Below are 22157 nucleotides of genomic sequence, written 5' to 3'. Positions count from 1 at the left end.
GAGTTTAATCTTAATAAAAATATAATTTGCAATTAAAATGCAACATGCAGACTGGCAATTATATTAGTAAATATTTTAATAATTTGCTCAGCTTCAGGATTAGATCATCAGTGTTATCCAGTTTAAAATTAGTTTGGAAATATATTTTACTTTGTATTTCTTATTTAATAACTTTTTAGCAGAATTCGCAATATTTAGAAATGTGTTGCACAAAGCATTAATCTGCACTGCTTAGGATGGTACAAAGCTATGAAGGACCTTGGTGCTGATTTAAAAAAAAGAATGCAGGCCACAGGAACATCTGGTCTAGATTTACCAAGAAATGCTGGCAGTTCCACACGTCCCGGGTTCGATTCCTCCATTAGCGGATGTGGAAACTGAATTTGCCCGCTTCTCCTCTTCTGCCTCTCCACAAATGCCCTCTAATGCTGGACTTCACAGACTGACAGGAAGCTGAGGCGATTTCCAGCACTTTCATCGTGGAATTTGCTGATAGGACCTGCATCAATTTCGGTATAATGCATTAATCTATATTGCAGTTTTTAATATTTTGTTAACTGAACTTTTTGATTGTATTTGATTGCAAGGCACATTCAGAAACATCATAATTTTTAGTAGGTTTGACAACTGGGTTAACCCAAGGGGCTTGACCACCCAGCAAGTATTTCCCCAGCTGTATCATGAGTGATACATGTTTTGACAACCCCACTTAGAGCACTGCAGTGCCCAACATACTATCTCCTCCAGGTCCTAAAGTTTGCTGATAAGCATTCAGGCTGCTTCTGTCAGTGACTGACAATGGGTCATCCACAAAAGATAAATTCATCCTTACCATGAATTCAACTCTTTGGTCTCATGTTGACATCTGCAGTTAAGAGGCTCTTTGAAATGCAAACTGTGCTTGGGCCAGTGGATTAATAATATGTTCCTTTTGATACCACTCAGCTGCTTTTCATGGAGCAGACAGATCTAGGCAATTTTCCACATTGTTGAACAGCTTACCGAGAGTTGGTTCTGGCTCAAATGTCTTCAGTTCTGCAGCCAGGATACTAATGCAAGCATGAAGTGACAACTGGTTAATTAAAAGAAAATACAGTAGTTAATTTTCAGTTGGCAGGCTGTGATAGCACAAAAATATGAAGTTAACTCCGTTGTTATGAAAAGGAAGATTATTTTTAACCAGCAAGAGACTGGGATGCTGAATGTCCTTATAAAAGAATAATGAACATATAGATACAAGAAGCAATTAGGAAAACAAATGGCATGTTTTGACCATACAAATAAGTTTTGCCTTGATTATATAGGATTGGAATGCATACATCTGGAATAGCGTGTGTAGTTTTGGTCTTCTTGCCTAAGGAAGGAAATTAATGAGTACACAATGTAGATTTGCTCGAACTGTGGCACAAAACACTTGACCTATGACCTTGTCCAGCCCATGGGTTACATCAATGCAGCTTGCATTCACTGTCTCCATTGTTGCAGCTTGCTACTTGGTTATTGCCAGCGATGCAAGGCCAAGGAACAGACTATGTGGAACCCGATCTGATCTTATGCCCCAGAGTCCAGATCCAAATACAAATACAGCCCTAAACTATGATAGTGGGCATTGGTTTGTCACCATAAAACAGCTTATAGTATTGATTACACATCAGTTGGTATATTACACTTGTGCCACATTGGGAGACGGGTCTCTTACATTAAAATACCAGAGTACAATATATCTTGGGTGCTAGTTACGTACACAAGCATTTCTTTCTTCAAGGTGCTGTGAATCTTTGGAATCTACTTTCCCAGAGGACCGTCGATCCTCTGTGTTTGAGATTCAATGGAGGGTTCAGTTAATTCTTGGATTTTATGAGGATTTAAGGATCGTGTGGGATGGTGGTATTGGCGTAAAATAATCCCTGATCTTGGTTAATATTGGAGCAGGTTTGAAGGTCTAAGCGATCGGCTCCTATTCCATATGTTCTTGAGCGACTACAGTGCAATAGAAACACATTTCCATAGAGAGCACACCATTCTTTCTAAGACTGCTACTATAGTAGTATTGACTTAACACTTCAATTAAAGCTTCACTCACAAAATATTTCATTTTTACAAGTTTGGGCAAGTGATAAATCACAGTGTAACAATTCACAACAAATTCCACTAACAGCACAAGTAGTGTGATCAGCTGCAATTAACACAATCTCAGAACAAAATAAAATGTCTAGAGTAGATTTATATAGTAACACTTTCCCCAATTAATTTCAATTTTGGATAATTTGGTGTGTGGGGATTATTACAAAGAGATGACATTGGAACATTTTGTTTTAATTGGTCATTGGTGACATGCCTCAACGACTATTGTGGCACTAACGTCCGTGGTGATGAGAGGTCGGTTATGGAGCATATCAACTCCTACCTCAACAAGAACCTCGACTCACTACAGTTTGCCTACCGCCACAACTGGTGAACGGGGGATGCGATCTCACTGGCTTTCCTCTGCGCTGGACCACTTGGACAATAAAAACACATACTGTACGTCATGCTGTTGTTTATAGACTATAGTTCATCGTTCAATACCATCATCCCCTGCAACCTGTTTCTCTCCCGGTTCACAGACTCGCCGGCTGCCTGCCACTTTTACGGGCTGGAAGAGTCTATGTGCCACGTGTATATGGAGTTTGTGAGGCTGCATCTCCTGTTCCATTATCTAAAGGGGCTGCTCCTTGCCTTCTGGCTGTACTTCTCACCCACCATCCTCATCTTCGGACACCCTGTGTGTAAGGGAGAGGGTAGGGCCGAGGATGTCCTGGTTGGGTTGCTCCTGGGCCTGGCCAAACTGGCCATCCGCGTGTCATGGCACCAGGTGGAAGAGAGCTCTGCTGGAGCCGGCTGCCTGCCCTTTTCCGGGGTTACGTCCATGCTCGGGTGGTGTTAGAGAGGGACTACGCGCTGTTAACAGGCGCCCTGCGGGATTTCCGGGACCGTTGGGCACCGCGAGGGGTTGAATGCATCCTTGACAAGGAGTGTAAGATAGTTGTATAATAGTTTGTCGTGTATTATGGCGGTGGGTTCTGTTTTGTTTTTTACTGTACGGTATATATTATTTTAATATTTGAATAAATATTTTTGATTAAACATTTAAAAAAAAGCTGGTTACCAAGCTCACGGAGCTGGGTCTCTGCGCATTCCTCTGCAATTGGATCCTCAACTTCCACAGACCAGTCTGTCCGAATTGGCAGAAAAACACGTCTTCCTCAATAACAATCAGTACGGGAGCACCGAAGATCTTTCCTGGACCCAGCACACTGATGCAATTACAAAGAAAGAACATCAATGCCTCTATTTCCTGAGAAGATTACGGAAATTTGGTATGTCAAAGAGGATTCGCTTGAACTTCTACAAGTGTACAGTAGAGAGCATATTGACTGGTTGCATCATGCAAAACATTGTGAACATGCCCAGTCCATCACCAGCTCTGACCTCTCCACCATCGAAGGGATTTACGGAAATCACTGCCTCAAAAAGCCAGCCAGCATAATCAGAGACCCACACCGCCCTGGCCACACATTCATTTCACCCCTGCCATCGGGAAGAAGGTACAGGAGCCTGAAAACCGTAATGTCCAGGTTCAGGAACAGCTTCCCTACAGCCATTAGGCTATTAAACACTGCAACCTCTCATAAGCTCCGAACTACATAGACTATTATTGTTATTATTACACTATTATTGTATTTTTTGCATACGTATGTGTGCATGTATATATATGAGCTATATACAGTGCCTTCCATAATGTTTGGGACAAAGACCCATCATTTATTTATTTCCCCTCTGTACTCCACAATTTGAGATTTGTAATAGAAAAATCCACGATTTGTAATAGAAAAAAATCACATGTGGTTAAAGTGCACATTGTCAGATTTTAATAAAGGCCATTTTTATACATTTTGGTTTCACCATGTAGAAATGACAGCAGATAGTCTCCCATTTCAGGGCACCATAATGTTTGGGACACAGCAATGTCATGTAAATAAAAGTAGTCATGTTTAATATTTTGTTGCATATCCTTTGCATGCAACGACCGCTTGAAGTCTGCGATTCATGGACATCACCAGTTGCTGGATGTCTTCTCTGGTGATGCTCTGCTAGGCCTGTATTGCAGCCATCTTTGGCTTATGCTTGTTTTGGGGACTAGTCCCTTTCAGTTTTTTCTTCAGCATATAAAAGGCCTGTACAATTGGGTTCAGATCGGGTGGTTGACTTGGCCACTCAAGAATTGACCATTTTTTAGCTTTCAAAAACTCCTTTGTTGCTTTTCTGTAAATCCCTTGGGATCATTGTCTTGTTGTAGAAAGAACCGCCAGCCAATGAGTTTTGAGGCATTTGTTTGAACTTGAGCAGATAGGATGTGTCTATACACTTTAGAATTCATTATGCTACTACCATCAGCAGTTGTATCATCAATGAAGATAAGTGAGCCAGTACCTTCAGCAGCCATACTTGCCCAGGCCATAACACCCCCACCACCATGTTTCACAGATGAGGTGGTATGCTTTGGATCTGGGGCAGTTCCTTCTCTCCTCCATACTTTGCTCTTGCCATCACTCTTATATAAGTTAATCTTCGTATCATCTGTCCACAATACCTTTTTCCAGAACTGTGGTTGCTCTTTTAAGTACTTCTTGGCAAACTGTAACCTGGCCATCCTATTTTTGCAGCTAACCAGTGGTTTTCATTATGTTCCAAACAATTGATTTTGATAAGCCTAAGGTTTGGCTAATGTCTCGAATAACAGTTTTATTGTTGTTTCTCAGTCTCATAATGGCTTATTTGACTTTCATTGGCACAATGTTGATAATTGATAAACAGCAATAAAAGTTTCCAAATGTGATGGAAAGACTGGAGGAAAGACTAGGTGCCATGAGCTCTCTCATACCCGCACTAAGGAGGCATTTAAACACACCTGAGCAATTACAAACACCTGTGAAGCCATGTGTCCCAAACATTATGGTGCCCTGAAAATTGGGGGGGGGGGGGGGGGGAATTTCTACATGGTGAAAACAAAATGTATAAAAACCCTTGAATAGAATTTGACAATGTGCACTTTAACCACATTTTTTTCTATTCAAATTGTGAAGTACCGAGGCAAATAAATAAATGATGGGTCTTTGTCCCAAACATTATGGAAGGCATTGTATAAGTATTTGTGAGTATGGGGGGTTGCACATAAGGTCACCGGGTCAAAGGGCTTGACACACGGAACCGCTCAATCCATCTGGAGGACATCGCAGCTTCCAATATATGTTGTTAATACACGAAACGCGTACTTTCCTACCTGTTAAAAAACGCCAAAATTGTGAATTTTTGTGCTGTAAAAAATTGTGGAAGTCGGGGTAAGTGTGAGAGACATCTATCCTACTTCAGAATTCCAAAAGTGAAGAGAAATGAAGGTATAGAGATGCGAGAGCTGAAGGGACAACAACAGCTAAAGTGGTTGGCGAACATTGGCCGTGCAGATATCAAATTGGAAAATATTGGGAATTATCGCATTGCTCACAGCATTTCATCAACAATAAGGCATTATGTATGTTTTTTCTTTATTTATTTGGTATCTAAAGAATCAGAAGTGATAAATCTGGCTGTAAAATTTTAAAATCGCCCATGGTTCTGAAGTGGGTTTTTACATGCAAAAAGAAATCGCTTCTGTAGCTAAATTTATCATTAAAATAATCTCTAGATTTACGAGTGGTGCGTGGAAAAGTACGTTTTCTATCATTATGATTTTTTAATGATAGATTTTGTTTCAGAGGCGTATTCTAGTTTTTGTATGTAAAAACCCACTTGAGAACCATGGCCGATTTTAACATTTTACCGCCAGATTTTTTTAGATACCAAAGGAATCAAGAAAATACACAAATAATGCCTTACTGTTGATGAAATGCAGTGAACAAACGCGATAATTCGCTATATTTTAAATCTCGATATCTGCACGGCCAATGTTCACCAAGCACTTTGGCTGTTGTTGTCCCTTCAGCTCTCGCTTCTATCTACCGTCATTTCTCCTCACTTTTGGAATTCTGAAGTAGGCGATTTCCATAATTATTTACAGCACAAAAATTGACCATTTCGGCGGGTTTTAACGAGCCCACTACGCTGGAAACAATGGTCAGTGCCTACCTGCAGTTCATCGAGTGTACAACAGTACGGGTCATGGGTCGTGACCCGACTGCCGTGCTACCTCCCTATTTATATATATATATACACACACTGAACTTTTCTCTAAAGTACACAAAAATGCTGGAGAAACTCAGCGGGTGCAGCAGCATCTATGGAGTGAAGGAAATAGGCACCGTTTCGGGCCGAAACCCTTCTTCAGACTGACTTTTCTCTCTCGCTTATTATATTGTTTACTGTACTATGTTTACATATTCTGTTGTGCTGCTGCTAGTAAGAATTTAATTGTCCTATCTGGGACATATGACAATAAAACATTCTTGACTCTTCTCTCTTGAAATAGAGAACAGTGTGTTGCGCCTCCCGCAGCGTTGTGCGTGCATGGTGTTGGTGAGAGGGATGGATCCGAGTGCAGAGCGGGCGCGCGCGCGCTGGGATTGGAATGTTCCCCGGGACCAGGATCTCCCGCCCGCAGTTGGAACGTTTCCCGGGATGAGGCGCGTGCCGGTTGCGGGCCAGAAGGAGGGGGATGAGGGAGAGGGAAAGGGAATGAGGGTGGGAAAGGGACAGCCTGCAAACCTACCCGGAACAGACCGGCTCTCAGTCTCACCACAGATCCTATAGGATCTTTGGTCTCACCCACACCGCCAGGCCAACCCGGAAGTGTTTGCAGTGAGTGCTGTGGGCTCCAGCCAGCATTGCAAAGAAAGCCTCCTCAGGGGACGGGACGGGACGGGCAGCGAAGCGAGGGGGAAGACGCCAAAGCTGATCTCTTGGCTGCTCGCCCTAGTTCCTACATCTGCCAATAACGGCTGCAGACACCGAACAGGGAAAGGTATGCGTGAGAATGTAAGGACTGTGACACGGAGTTTAAGTTAGTTTCGATGTTTTTAAATCGACGAACAAACTAGTGCATTGTGATATTTAGACTGGTGACCCAATTGGGATTATTTTAGACTTCGGGAATAGAATGGCTGTTAAATATTCGGATAAAGACTAAACTCGCAGGCGGTGTTCTGAATCGGCATCGATTCTATTTCTGAACTCGATGCCTGATGTATTTGCAATGCTCGTCTTAATATTTCCCTCATTGGGAATGCGGCAGGCTCCGTCCTCAGCGACTTCCCGGGCAATTTGTCTGGAGAGGTCCTGCTTTGGTTCAGGTTGCCGCAATGTCTTTTCAAAGGCAATCCCTAATGGGGTGAAGGGTGATTTTGTTTCTGGCTGCGACTTGCGTGGGGTGGGAGATGGCTGAAGTGTTGGAAATGGGATCAGCAGACTGCCACAGGTGGGTAGGAGGCGCTTGGTCTGGCGGGTGGGTGGTTCGGATCTCGCGGGTTATTGTCGATACCCCCACTCGCCCCAACATATCGGAGCGGATGCACATAGCTCGATTCCCTTTCCCGATAATACCTGGGAAATTCTGGGGGCCATAGCTTATAGTGGGACCGATGACAAATGCCATTCCTTGATCTTGAATTGGGAAACCGTCAACCTGATGCATAAGGTGTAAGAAAGATCGGCAGATGCTGGTTTAAATCGAAGGTAGACACAACATGCTGGAGTAATTCAGCGCGACAGGCAACATCTCTGGAGAGAAGGAATGGGTGACATTTCAGGTCGAGCCCCTTCTTCAGCCTGATTTCAGGGGAGTGGGTGGGACAGAGATAGAATGTAGTCATAGACAGTAAGAATGTGGAAGAACTGGGAAGGGGGAGGGAATGGAGTGAGAGGGAAAGCAAGGGAAATGTGAATTTAGTGAAGTCAATGTTCATACTGCTGGGGTATATGTGACCCAAGCGGTACCTAAGCCTCACAACTAATTTCCATCCTGCACTCAAATTCACTTGGACCACCTTTGACCGTTTCTGGATCGCACTGTCTCCATCACACTTTTGAACAACATCTACTACAAACCTACTGATTCCCATAACTATCTAGACTACACTTCTTCCCACCCTGCTTCCTGTAAAGACTCTATCCCCTACTCCCAATTCCTCCGTCTAAGCCGCATCTGCGCCCAGGATGATGTTTTCCATACTAGGTCATCGGAGATGGCCTCATTCTTTAGGAAACGGGGGTTCCCCTCTTCCATTATTGATGAAGCTCTCACTAGGGCTCCTCGGTATCCTGCAGCTCTGCTCTTGCTCCCCCTCCCCCCCCCCCCCCGTTCGCTACAAGGACAGAGTCCCCCTTGTCCTCACCTTCCACCCCATCAGCCATCGCATACACCATATAATCCTCCAACACTTTCACCACCTCCAACGGGATCCCATTACTGGCCACATCTTCCCATCTCCGCTCCTTTCAGCTTTCCGCAGATTCCGTTCCCTCCACAACTCTCTGATCAACTCTTCCCTTCCCACCCAAACCACTCCCTCCCCAGGTACTTTCCCCTACAACCGCACAAGAGGCAACATCTGCCTCTGGGAGATCGGGTAGATTAAGGCAGACTCTGCGGAGGTGTTCAGTGAAACGATCGCCGAGCCTGCGCTTGGTCTCGCCGATGTACAGAAGTTGACACCAAGAACAGCAGATACATTAGATGAGGTTAGAGGAGGTGCAAGTGAACCTCTGCCTCACCTGGAAAGACTGTCGGGGTCCTTGGATGGAGTCGAAGGGAGAGGGGTTGCATCTCCTGCGGTTCCCCTGCCCCTTCCCAGTTCTCCCACTAGTCTTACTGTCTCCGACTACATTTTATCTCTGTCCCGCTAACTCCCCTGACATCTGTCTGAAGAAGGGCCACGACCCGAAACGTCACCGATTCCTTCCCTCCAGAGATGCTGCCTGTCCCGCTGAGTTACTCCAAAATTTGTGTAAACCTGATGCATAAGCTCTTATTGCCATAGTAAAGGCTATGGGGTGGCACCGTGAGGCAAGGAATCCCGTGGAGTCCAGATGAAGTAGCCCAAGGGCGAGAGGGTGGTTCTGAATGCAGCAGTGGAGTTCAGTGGCTTTGGTGGAGAGGTTGCAAACTCGGGCAATGCGAGTGACTCCGTTGGAATGTAGGCATAAGCTGATGGAGCTGGGGAGATGGTGTGTAGCGTTGCAGGGTCAGAGTGAGAGATTCTAGGGGAGGAGGTAGTGAGTGGATGAATGGCAGTCACACTGTTTCTCTACCCATCAATGGGTATGTTTTTAAGGTGGAGATTGATAGATACTTGATTGGTAAGGGCATCAAGGGTTGTGGAGAGAAGGCAGAGGAATGGAGTTGAGAAGGAAAGTAGATCAGCCATGATTGAATGGCGAGTAGACTCGATGGGCCGAATGGCCTAATTCTGCTCCTATGAGTTATGAACTTAGTATGCTCCAGCTCATTTCATCTATATCAGGGGTCTCCAAACTATGGCGCGCTGGCCACATCCGGCCCGCCACGAGATGTTATCCGGCCTGCAGCAAGCTCTTAACACGTTCCGTGCGGCGGGCTATTTAGCGGGTTCTGCGGTAGTGCGGGAACTTACACCTCAGTTTGTCATAGGCTATCAAGTTGAGGGTTTGTGTGCAGCTGCTGACTGGTTACCATTAGTTGTACGTGACTAATACCCAGGGATGCAGTGGTGCTGGAGCTCACCGGAGCGCCGCTCCAGTACTTCTGTAAAAAAAAAAGCCAAAATAAACAGTGGGGAATTTTAACCAGCGGGTGTGTGGTCGGGGAAGACCCATCACTACTGAAGTTCCCTGTGGGGGGGGAGGAGCGGGAAGCGGGAAGCACTGGTGCTGAGCCTGGAAGTCTGGTGAGGTGACGGCTCTGGCTCGCTAGTGGCCGATGGACGGCAGCAGCATCGGTGGCCCCGGGGAGACAGTGAAGATCAGCGGTGGCGGTGGCCGCAGTGAGTGAGTGTGGGTGGGTGGGTGTGTGTGTGTGAGATGATCTGATTTAGTGTTCTAGCATAGATTTTTTTAAATAGAGATTATTTTGTTCAAGGTGCACGAACAGTGTACAGAGATTCCTAGTGCCTATAAAGGTTTATTCCATTGCATTTTTTTTCTGGTCGGTGGTTCTTGGGGAGAACACTGATTCCCAGGTTTGTTTAGACCAGGATTGTACAAGTTAAGGGTAGCAGATTCGTTCAGTGTCTATTTATAGTTTCTCATGTGTGCAATCCTTCCTAATTAACTCTGATCAATGAAAAAATTAATATAGAAGTAGAAACGAGAAACTACAGGTGCTGATTTATACCAAGATAGACACAACATGCTGGAGTAACTCAGCGGGTCAGGCAGCATCTCTGGAACGAAAGGATGGGTGATGTTTCGGTTCAGGATATGCCTAGTCTATTGTGACAACTGAAATGAAGAAACCTAACATAGACACCTAACCTTTATCAAAATTAAGGAACCTAACCTAAGTTCCTTCCTGGTTAGAGTATCGACGTGTAGGAAGGAACTGCAGATGCTGGTTTAAACCAAAGATAGACACAAAAAGCTGGAGTAATTCAGCGGATCAGGCTAGAGTATCAATGGTTTGTTTCTCTTTCTATTATACATGTACTTTATTGTTTTCTCTTCCTCTGGCATGGTGAAGCTGCAGTGGTATGCACTAGTTAGTGCTGCTGCCTCACGGCTGTAGCTATCTGGGTTCAACCTTGACTCCAGGTGCTGTGTGTGGCTTTCACACCTTCCTGCAACCACATGGGTGAGCTGGGAGATTAATTGGCCTCTGTAGAGTACCCATTGGTGTAGAATGACAAACAAATCTAAAAAGAGATGATGAGAAAATAACTTGGAGGGCTACAAGGAAATAGAGAATGGAACTGATGAGATTGCTCTGCTGGGAGCATTGGGCTAAATGGACATATTTAGTGAGTGAGAAATCCTTTACATTGAAACCTGGTCAGCTATCTTTTATTAAAAGTTTCCTGCTTTAACTTGTCCCTTTCTTGCTTCTTCCCTTGATTTGTTTTGAGCAACAGAAATTCAATTTTTCTTTGTTCGATTTTTCTTTGTGTGTGAAGTTGGTTCTAATGGATTTAAAATGAAGTAAACTTTTAAGTTCTTGTTGAGAAATGGATGTCAATGGTTTTCATGTTGGAAGACTTTCAAATTGATCTTTCTTTACATTTATTCTTCAAGAGGCGGCTTAAAGAATGATTCTTTAATTGAGTCTGAAGAAGGGTTTCGGCCCGAAAAGTTGCCTATTTCCTTCGCTCCATAGATGCTGCCGCACCCGCTGAGTTTCTCCAGCATTTTTGTCTACCTTAAAGAATTATTCATTGAAGTCATAGATAATTGCTTTCCTACTATGGCCTGATATTTGTTTTCAAAAGAGTGCATCATCTGTGAGAAGGATGACCTATTTTGTATTGTAGGAAATATTTATTGCAGCTTATAGAAATAATACCACGGTAAATCTGATGATTTCATAAATTCATTAATTCATTAATCTCCAAGAGTCTGGAAATCTCAGTTATTGAATCTGATGTTAGAAATACATAGCCACATTTTCTTTGGAATATTAAATGCATCTCAGTAAAGCAAAAACACACACTATAGTTAAAATCAGTATTCAGTGTTAATTTTACAACTAAGAGCTTTCAGTATTTTTTCAGAGGTGAAAACAGTGTTGGAAGTCGGTTTGAGAAATGACTAAATAATTGATGCTGTTATTTTTTTGCAGGAAGGGATACATTTGTATACACTAGCAAGATTTTAGATCGACAAACAGTAATGTGTTGAAGATCTCAGTTAGGTGCTTGGAGGTGACACAACATATAAAGAAATGGCTACTGATATGATACCAGAGAATTTGAAGAATCATCAGCAAAGGAGCAGGAAGCCTCCCATTAGCTCCATTGACCATGACGCTGAGGCAGATGATTGTTTTATTTTTGAAGCAGAAGAAGCTTGGAAGGAATATCACCGTGCTCTCTATCAGTTCTATGAGGGCAAAGAACTGTGCGACGTAACACTGAAGGTGAGAAGAATGCCGCCCTTTGTCTGTGAGTAGCTGATGTAAAGTGTCCACATACATCGTCATTTGGATTGTAAGATTCAGTGGGGTTTAGTGGGCTAGCTATCACAACAATTCACCAGTGTGAAAGTAAAATACTGTAGGTGCTGGAAATCTGAACTTAAAAGAAAAGTGTGGGGCATCTCAGCAGGTCAGTTACCACATCATGTAATGAGGGAAACAGAATTCTTAATGAATTTAGAGTTTCATGAGGAATGGTGGTTGACTTGAAAGTTGAACCCTATTTCTGTCTTGACAGACGTTTCCTGATGTGCGGAGCATTTTCTTGCATGTTTTTGCAACAATTCGCGTGTTAAACATGTAGAAAATACTGAGCTGCAGGAATATTCTGCAATGATTTTAATACCCAACATTACAAAGTTCATGCATGTTGGAGTAATATGTAACAGTTGTACTAAATGTCATCACCAAAGTAGGTTAGGGGCGACATTGTTGCTTGTTCAGATGAGCCTAGATATGTCACCTCACTAATCCCAATCTGTAAAAATGTTGGCAAATATATTTTCACTTCCCACTCAATTGTTTTACTATGTATGTGCTGCTGTGAGAACATCTTTGCCCTACACCATCTAGTTGATGGACTACCAGGGTTAATTTTCTCACCCACATGTCTTTGGTGCAATTGCCTCCAGCTATATTTTTATTCCTTTTGCCAATGTCCAGCAGCTCTGCATTCTAGGTTATATCTGAATCCTATTGCCCCAGTGTATCCAAGGAAACCTTACGTCAGCATATATAAATATATACAATCACTCTCCTACAAATGTACTGTTTTGAGAGTATGGAAAGCAGCTTCCACGTTCTCATTTGAGATTAAAGATTGGACTTGGATCTTGCTATTCCAATACAGCTAAAATAAATTGCGATCTACCTGGCAATGTGAGAGTTACCAAAGTGAATCGTGAATGAAATATCTAATTGGCCCAGTCACTGCACCATACAAAGGTGATGCTATTTGTGGTGTTTCAAGAGGAACTTGCCAGTAGCCTTGCTCACTGAGGCTCAGTTTGGGTTTCACCAGCACCTCATCAGAGACGATTCACATTTGGACAAAATAATTGAATTCTGGTGAGAGCGACTGTCCTTGACATCAAGGCAGAATGGGGAACGGGGAATCGAGGACCCCTCATTCATTCAAATGTTGCCTTTATGTAAAACTGAAGTCGATGTGAATCAAAAGGAAACTTCTCCATTAGATAGAGTCTTATTTGGTTAGAAAGAACCTGGTTGTGGATGTTGGAGGTCTATCATGTGAGCTCCAATATATCACTGCAGCAGTTCCTTTGGACAGTCTCCAAGGTTCATTCATGTTTGTTAACTTCATCAGTGTGGAGATTTTCTGGTGGATCAATTCCATAAGATAAAATTGTCCAAGCTTGCCCTTGTTAAACATCCAGAGTTGGTATAATTTGTGGCACATAGCCTGATAATGCCTGGCTCTCTCTCTCCTGGGCAGCATTATTTCAAATATTATCAGTAATGAAAGTAATGGATAACTAACTAGTAATAGATCAGGTTAAAGTTTTTCTTCAACCATTGGTCTCCTTTCTTCAATAGCGGTAAATGTATGTGGTGACTTAGTACATCCACTCTAATTGTTAATGTAGTTTACAAATGCTGGCGTTACTAATGAATTCTGCTGTGTATATTTTAATATTAATCTCCATAATGAATACAATTATATGAATTAATGTTTTGACTTTGCAGTCGCAGGATTCCATTAATAATGTACACAGTTCACATGTCATTTATCTGATTCAATTTTGAACAAAACATTCAAATTAGGTTAATCTACTCACAGTATAGTTTGTTGTTAAATGTGCATCACATAAAACAAGTAATCTGCCGTAATTGATAATCCCAATTTAGTAGAAATAGTAATTTTCTTAAGCAGCCTTTGTTGATTTGGATTAATTTTAAATTGTGTTACTAAGCAATGTTTTATTTTCCGTTTTCTATTAGGTTGGGCCCAAACTAATCCCGTGCCACAAATTGGTGCTGGCGTGCGTGATTCCATACTTTAAGGCAATGTTTCTTTCTGAAATGGCTGAAGCCAAACAGGACTTGATCGAGATTAAAGATTTTGACGGCAATGCAATGGATGACCTTGTGAAGTTTGCTTATTGCTCGAGGATTAAACTTACTGTGGACAACGTGCAACCTCTTCTGTATGCGGCATGCATTCTGCAGGTAGAGCTTGTGGCCAAGGCATGCTGTGAATACATGAAAGCTCATTTTCACCCGTCAAACTGCCTAGCAGTCCGGTCATTTGCTGAGAGTCACAATCGCGTTGACTTGATGAGCATGGCTGATAAGTATGCTTGCGAACATTTTAACGAAGTAGTAGAATGTGAAGACTTTATAAATGTTTCACCAAGGCACCTCATTGCACTTCTTTCATCCAGTGATCTGAATGTGGAAAAAGAAAAGCAAGTGTACAATGCTGCTATGAAGTGGCTACACTCAAATCCGCAACATCACGCCAAGTGGTTGGACCAAGTTCTTGCACAGGTAAATTGGAGGTTCTGTTGGTCAGTGAAGATTTAACTGCCGATTAAGTGCAAAATTGTTATTTTATACAGTAGATTAGTTTTCAAGGCCATTGTTTTTTGATTAGTAGCCCTTTAGAGAGTTCAGATCATGATTGATCCATGTGCTTCTGTTTAAAATGCAAACCTTAATGAACAGATTTATCCAAATAGCATGTGCAGGTTTTTAAGAGCAGCAGGGAGTTAGAGGTCATATTGCAGTGAACAAAAGGTCAGACAAGCAGAATAATAACATTTCAAGTCATGGTATCAGAATAATCAATGTTGATATGGTTGATAACGCCTACTTCTTTTTCTGGATGCCTTTGTATGCTTTGCTCCTTGTAGTCACAGATGTAAGGATTAACTATAGATGCTCTAGAGCAAGTCAATGTGCTCTCTTCTCATATGTGTCATTGTATCTGCTTTACCTAATGAAAACTCAAAGAAAACCTTTCTGTATTTTCCTTTGATGTTTAAATGTGGAATATCAGGTCCCATTGGAAGCATTTCAGCTGTGCGCACAAGGTGGATGGGCTGAAGGCATTTTACAACAGACTTCTAGCTGCCTATTGTACACTTCAAATAGAACTGGGGGGCACGTTCGTCACAGACATCAAAAGAAGACATGAGATTTTTGTGTCAAGCTCACATCATCTGGAAGTGTCTGGAAGCTAAATATTACCAGGATATCGCGAGTTATAGAGCCATACAGCATGGAAACGAGCTCTGGCCCAACTCGACAATGCTGACCAAGATGTCCCATCTAAGCTAGTTCCCATTTGCCCATGTTTATCCCATTTCCCTCTAAACCTTTCCTGTCCATGTACCTATCCAAATCAATCTGATGGATCTGGCAATCCCACTCTGATTAGAACTTGAAAATTGGGAAATGCTTCCAAAGCTTGAGTTAGTGCAGCCCACACTCCTTAATAGTGGAAAGGTGCCACCCAGTTCTGCCACTGAGGAAACAGACACTCCTTCTTTGTGGAATAGATGATGGGACAACATGTGTCTGAAGAAGGGTTTTGGCCCGAAACGTCGCCTATTTCCTTCGCTCCATAGATGCTGCTGCACCCGCTGAGTTCCTCCAGCAATTTTGTGTACCTTCGATATTCCAGCATCTGCAGTTCCCTTTTGAACACATGGGACAACATGTGATAGGATGATAGTCCGAAGTCCTCGCTGTCAACTGGGAAGTACCACAATAGGTCTGAGCCAAATACAGGTATTTGCAACTCTGATAAGTTTCTGATGAAGGGTCATTGACCTTAGTTTAAATCTTTTTATTTGAATTTTGAATTTAACAGCAATTTGCATACATACAATGATAACAGACAGTGATAATCAGGACATAATTGTACAACAGTATGTAAACGACCCTCAAAACCCTTACCCTTACCCACCCTCGCCACCCGGGAACAAACAACACTCACATACGTACACATCCACACAAATACGATAAAAAAAATAAAAATGTAAATAAAAAAAATAAAAAAATAAAATAAATAAATAAATAAATGAATAAAATAAAAAATAAATAAAAATAAAAAATAAATAAAGGGGGTCATTGACCTTAAACGTGAAATCTGTTTCTCCTTCCACAATTGCTGCCCAACCTACTAAATACTTCCACCATTTTCAGTTAAAAAATAAATAAATTATGATCTTGCGCTATTTTATTTCTGATCAGGACATGTCACTAGTGATAGTTGGTGACAGTGGATCCTGGATGAAAATGTGGTGTGTGTTAGATGGTGCACCAGTGCACTTTTCCTGCTGCACAGATGGCTTTCTATTCATGCAAAACATCATTTTAAATAAAACTCAGAATATGAATTAGCAAGTCAGTTTGACAGAATGCATTTTTCCATTCTTTCAAGGAGCTTTTACAACTTTTTTGTGGAGGCTCTAAGCTTTGACTTGATATTCAAATCATAGCTGTTTTACAACAGAGCTTTGGGTCATCCATCTAATTGCTGATGTTTAACTCGTACTGCTGTTCTGTATGAAAGGATTCATTAGTTTGAAATACTTTTGTATCCAAGGAAAAATGTGAATGTTACTTAGAATGCCATCCATGGCCTGCCTCTAACGTGCATATTTTCTTGCATTAGAGGATGTCCCGCAGTTATGAGACAAGCTGCCAGTAGTCAAGCGAACAATATAACTGTTTGTCAGCTTTTTCCATATAGCAGTCGGTTCTGTTGATTGAATTGATGCCTGGCTGGCATCCAAGTTTTTTTAAAAACAAAAATGCATATTCAATATTGCTGATGGGGGTTTAAAGTTGACAGCTGAAATGTTGTACTTTCTTAACCACATCTGTTTTTGTGCTAATTTTGTATGGAGAGCATAAATCAGTGAGGACATGACCTTGTGCAGAGCCTTGCTAGATGTGAGTGTGAGAGGCAAAGAGGGCAGATGCCATGGCAGCTGCAGTGTACTGAGTTGTCATTGTGTCCTGACAGTAAGATCCGATCACGCGTTGCTGGTGCACCCTCCACTATGTGGCAGTAGGTGAGGTTTGTGGGTTGTTGACAGTGGGCGTGCACATCTCTGAAGATCTCTCCTGGTCCGAGAACACTAACGCAATTATCAAAAAAGCTCATCAGCGCCTCTACTTCCTGAGAAGATTACGGAGAGTCGGTTTGTCAAGGAAGACTCTCTCTAACTTCTACAGGTGCACAGTAGAGAGCATACTGACCGGTTGCATCGTGGCTTGGTTCGGCAATTTGAGCGCACTGGAGAGGAAAAGACTACAAAAAGTAGTAAACACTGCCCAGTCCATCATCGGCTCTGACCTTCCTTCCATCGAGGGGATTTATCGCAGTCGCTGCCTCAAAAAGGCTGGCAGTATCATCAACGACCCACACCATCCTGGCCACAAAATTCATCTCCCTGCTACCTACAGGTAGAAGGTACAGGAGCCTGAAGACTGCAACAACCAGGTTCAGGAATAGCTACTTCCCCACAGCCATCAGGCTATTAAACCTGGCTCGGACAAAACTCTGATTATTAATAACCACTTTCTGCTATTTGCACTTTATCAGTTTATTTATTCATGTGTGTATATATTTATATCATGGTATATGGACACATTTATCTGTTTTGTAGTAAATGCCTACTATTTTCTGTGTGCTTAAGCAAAGCAAGAATTTCATTGTCCTATACAGGGACACATGACAATAAACTCACTTGAACTTGAACTTGAACTTGGTTCGCAACCAGTTATCTGGTGCCAGCACCCGGTCACCTCAAGAGCTGTGTTCATATTGAAGGGTCAAAGTGCATGTTGTAGGCACATCATGCATTCTTTATTCAATGAAGTATCTTAGGAGGCCTTGTGGACATGAGATGTCCATCTTTACTTGACACTGGCTCATCCTTGTGTCATTAACAGTCAGGATGAAGACGCATGAAGGAGACCTTTTCTTCAGGCCTTTTAGGTTCAATAATAGCTTGAGTTAGTCAACCATTTGTGGTGACTAGATAGCCCATTCTTTCAACCTGGATAAGCTGCCAAAGCAAAATGGACTCTACATCCAGAATCTGTGAACTGATGTGTAGAAAGGAACTGCAGATGCTGGTTTGTACCAAAGATAGACACAAACTGCTGGAGTCTGAAGAAGGGTTCCGACCTGTAACATCATCCATCCTTTTTCTCCAGAGATGCTACCTGACATGCTGAGTTACTCCAGCATTTTGTGCTTATCTGTGATCCGTACCGACCAGCGATCCCTGCACACTAACACTATCCTACACACACACACACCCGGGACAGTTTACACTTCTACCAGCCAATTAACCGACAAACCTGGACGTCTTTGGAGTGTGGAAGGAAACAGAAGATCTTGGAGAAAACCCACACGGCCACTGGGAGAATGTACAAACTCCGTTCAGACGGCATCCGTAGTCAGAATCGAACCCAGGTCGCGGGCACTGCAAGCGCTGTAAGGCAGCAACTCTTCCACTGCGCCACCGTGCGACACATGAGTAAGCAATAGTGAATTTACTAATTGTGCTCTTCCAAAATCTACAGAAACTAGTGATTCTCATGGTTCACTATTTAAGATGAGAGGCTGGAAGAGAGAGAACTGGGAACTTGTCGCTAATTAGCCAGACCAGTAATTGGGAAATGCTAAAATCTACTTTAAAGATATTAATAATAAAATTGGGCAGAATCCAAAAGGAAATATGAAAGAGAATTGTTTGACTTTCAATAATGTCACAGCCTTTGGAAAAAATGCCACACGGGTATGAAACAAACTTGAAGCTGGATTGAGGACTGGTTAACTGAGAGTAAACACAATAGAAATAGATGGGAAGCTGTGACAGTGGGGACTGTATAGGTTGGTGCACAGTCCCCAGCTGTTACACTTTGTTCCAATCACTCCAATGAGGGGAGATTGCTTTGTGTGTTTTGGGTCTTTATCATTGTACCGCTGCTGGCAAATTCATTTCACTTGCACTTTTTGTGCAATGTGACGAATAAAACCATATTGTATTGTATTGTACATGAGTCATAAATCCAAATTTGCAAATGATACAAAGCTGATTACTATTGTGGATTATGGGGTTTCAGTAGGTTATGAATTGTTCAAAATGTCTAACTAAGTCAGCCTGTAAATTCAGTTGTTGAGTGTTCAAGATGGAGGTCGGTAATTTTTTGGGATATTAAAATAATTGGGGGATATGGGGTTGGTGTAAGAAAATGGTACTGAGGTAAAAGATAAGCAATGATTTTATTGAATGATGGAGCAAGTATGAGGGGCTAAATTGGCTGCTACTCCCAACTCTTATGTTGTCATTTTATTCTAATATTACTTTGCAAAGGAGGTCTTTCAGCTGATTGTCAGAGCAACCCCATTCCCCCTCCTATTTTCCTGTAGCCTGTTCTATCTTGTGCAGATTAACTCCCCCTCTGATTCTACCAGTTACTTGCATGAGGAGTAAATTACCATTAAAACGGATGATCTGGTGTTGATTGGGGAATTCACTACTTGCAAATTGTGTTTTGTACACTGCTACTTATGATAAGTACATTATTGGTGTAAGGTACAGAGGAAGATTGTAATAATGTAAGTGTATAATAAAGACTTCTACTTTCTTGCTAATATTTTTATGGCAATAACGCTTCAGTCGGTTGAGATTAGGTTGTTCTTCACAACAAGAATCAGCGCCCAATGGGTAACAGTAATTTACTTTTTCAAATGACAAAAATGACAAAATGACAAAACAATTGCCTTACCAAAACAATTAGACACATGCTGTTGTATTTGCAAAATGACATGTCATTGGAAATATATGTTGAAGTCTTTCATCAAGGTTAAAAGGATTCTCGAAGATAAAAGTGGGTCGGGGAAAGCAACCAGCTTGATGACATTGAGTGAAATGATAAATAAAGAGGCAAGCAGATGTATCCTTGTGCATGAAGCTCTCAAAAGTCTTTCCAAAGAACTTAAAGTGAGAACCTCCTGGAAGCTGGTATCTGCTATGCTTTATAAGAAAATATTATTGCTGACAAACGGTTCCAATCTTAATTTCCCTCAAATAATGATTGATTTACTTGTATTTTCAGCATTTAGTTGTTTTAAAATTATTTACAAATTTCTAGAATTCTGTTTTATTAAATCCTTCCACTGCTTTGTAGGAGTTGTGTTCAATTTCACAGGGATTTTTGTAAGTTCATATCAATAACAACTGGAACCGAGCCATTGCTAACTAATTATAGAAAGGGAGAAATCGCAGCTCTGCCAGCGGATTTCTTTTTGTTTTTACAGCTACACATAAAATCTGCTTCCGATTTAGATGGGTAACGATAAACAAGGGGAAGGAAAATGGAATTGCAAACTGACCCAGTTTAGTAACAACTAAACAAACACTAGTAATTTGGGAGCAAGCCAGCCTTTTTGTTATGTTATGTGACATTAACAATGTAACAACCTTTTGCATATAGATTTGCTTTTGAAGTACAGTAACTGTTACTGGGGTTAAAAATGAATTGATTCCACTATTGACATAGGGTTAAGGTGAGGGGGGAAAGATTTAACAGGAATCTGCGGGGTAACTTTTTTACACAAAGGGTGGTGGGTGTATGGAACGACTGCCGAAGGTGGTAGTTGAGGCAGGTACTATCGAAACGTTTAAGAAACATTTAGGCAGGTGGGACTAGTGAAGGTGGGACATGTTAGTCAGTTGGACTGAAGGGCCTGTTTTCCACTCTATCACTCTACCCACGTCTGGTGTCCACTATGAACTCTTGTGCTTTGCTGACAGGTCCGATTGCCGTTATTGTCCGTCGATGTTCTCATGGGGGTTGTGGCTAAAGAAAGCATAATTCGCCAGAATCTGAAGTGCAGAGACCTGTTGGATGAAGCCAGAAACTATCACCTTCAGTTGAGTAACAAGCCAGTGCCAGACTTTGAATACTCCGTACGCACAACATCAAGAAAATACACCGCAGGTAACACTGCTTCTCATTTTCTTAACCTGAAAAGGTGGATTCCAATGCAAAATAGGAAGATGTATTTTATTATTCCGTGTAAAGAGAAATCTGCAGATTGTTTTGGTTTTCTCTTTGGTTAGGTCATTTCCAACTGCGTGCAATTTTTGAGTTTTAATTAACTATTTTCTTTCCACATTTATATGAGCATTTTACATTGGAAAAGTTATGGGGTTTTTTCATTTCAAATAGTACTATTAAATGTGTATATATATATATTGGTAGGATTGACTGCTGGTGCAGCAGTAGAATTTGTATTTGTCTAAAGGTACTTTAATCCAAATTCAGTGGGCAGTGGAACTAATCCAAATCTCATTCTGATTTAACATGTTGACAGGATCCATAATGGCTTTCTCATCTTTTTGAGTTGCTGCCAATAAAATCTACCTGTCTTTAAACTTGTCTTCATAATTATAATCATAATTGTGATTTATTAGCCAAGTATGTTTTGTAACATACAAGGAATTTGATTTGCCATACAGTCATATCATAAAAGCAACAAGACACACAACTACATAAAATTCAATATAAACATCCATAACAGCAGCTCCTCCACATTCCCTACTGTGATGGAAGGCAATAAAGTGTTATCTTCTTTCCTCCTTTTTCTCCCGCAGTCGGGGCAGTCGAACCATCCGCAGTCGGGGCGGTCGAAGCTCCTGCAGCTTGGAGCTCCCGAGGTCGGTCCCAAACCAAAGCACAGCCAGCTCCACGAAGTTAGGCCGCAGCGCGGAGAGAGATACAATATGGATAAAGTCGCATCTCTGTCGAAGAAAGAGATTAAAAAAGGTTCCCACATAATACAAAACTAAAAGTACACTAATACATACATTTTACAACAAACTAAAAACAACAAAGAAGGAAAAAGTCGAGAGACTGTTGGCGAGGCAGCCATCATCGGCACCATCAACATCATGATATTTCATATTCCACAACACCCCTTTTGCTCCAAACATATCTAGCAATGGCTAGCTTCAAATTATGATCTGCA

General features: G+C 41.8%; 1 protein-coding gene and 1 long non-coding RNA gene across 5 annotated transcripts in view; one reads left to right on the top strand and one right to left on the bottom strand.

Annotated features, from left to right (window-relative positions):
• Positions 1-91: 91 nt before the first annotated feature.
• Positions 92-6809, bottom strand: LOC116975410. 2 transcript variants are annotated; one of them, XR_004412618.1, is made up of 4 exons: positions 6746-6809; positions 3149-3296; positions 833-1072; positions 92-499 (listed from the first exon to the last, which is right to left on the bottom strand). It is a non-coding gene; the product is annotated as an uncharacterized LOC116975410 (long non-coding RNA). The 2 variants fall into 2 exon arrangements; XR_004412617.1 differs by lacking the exon at positions 92-499 and having other exon boundaries at positions 512-1072.
• klhl8 (kelch like family member 8) overlaps positions 6605-22157 on the top strand; it is a 29923-nt gene continuing 14370 nt past the window's right edge. The window contains exons 1-4 of one of the 3 annotated variants that reach the window (XM_033024479.1): positions 6605-7011; positions 11780-12076; positions 14096-14644; positions 20941-21127. In XM_033024479.1, the coding sequence (XP_032880370.1) occupies positions 11882-12076; positions 14096-14644; positions 20941-21127 (931 nt within the window). In that variant the 5' untranslated portion in view covers positions 6605-7011; positions 11780-11881. Of the gene's footprint in view, positions 7012-11779; positions 12102-14095; positions 14645-20940; positions 21128-22157 lie in introns of those variants that run through there. The other 2 variants (XM_033024470.1, XM_033024487.1) reach the window with 2 other exon arrangements.

This window comes from Amblyraja radiata, chromosome 1, assembly GCF_010909765.2.
Source record: "Amblyraja radiata isolate CabotCenter1 chromosome 1, sAmbRad1.1.pri, whole genome shotgun sequence".
In the NCBI taxonomy this organism is placed as follows: Eukaryota; Metazoa; Chordata; class Chondrichthyes; order Rajiformes; family Rajidae; genus Amblyraja; species Amblyraja radiata.
This window is presented reverse-complemented; position numbering and strand designations above follow the sequence as displayed.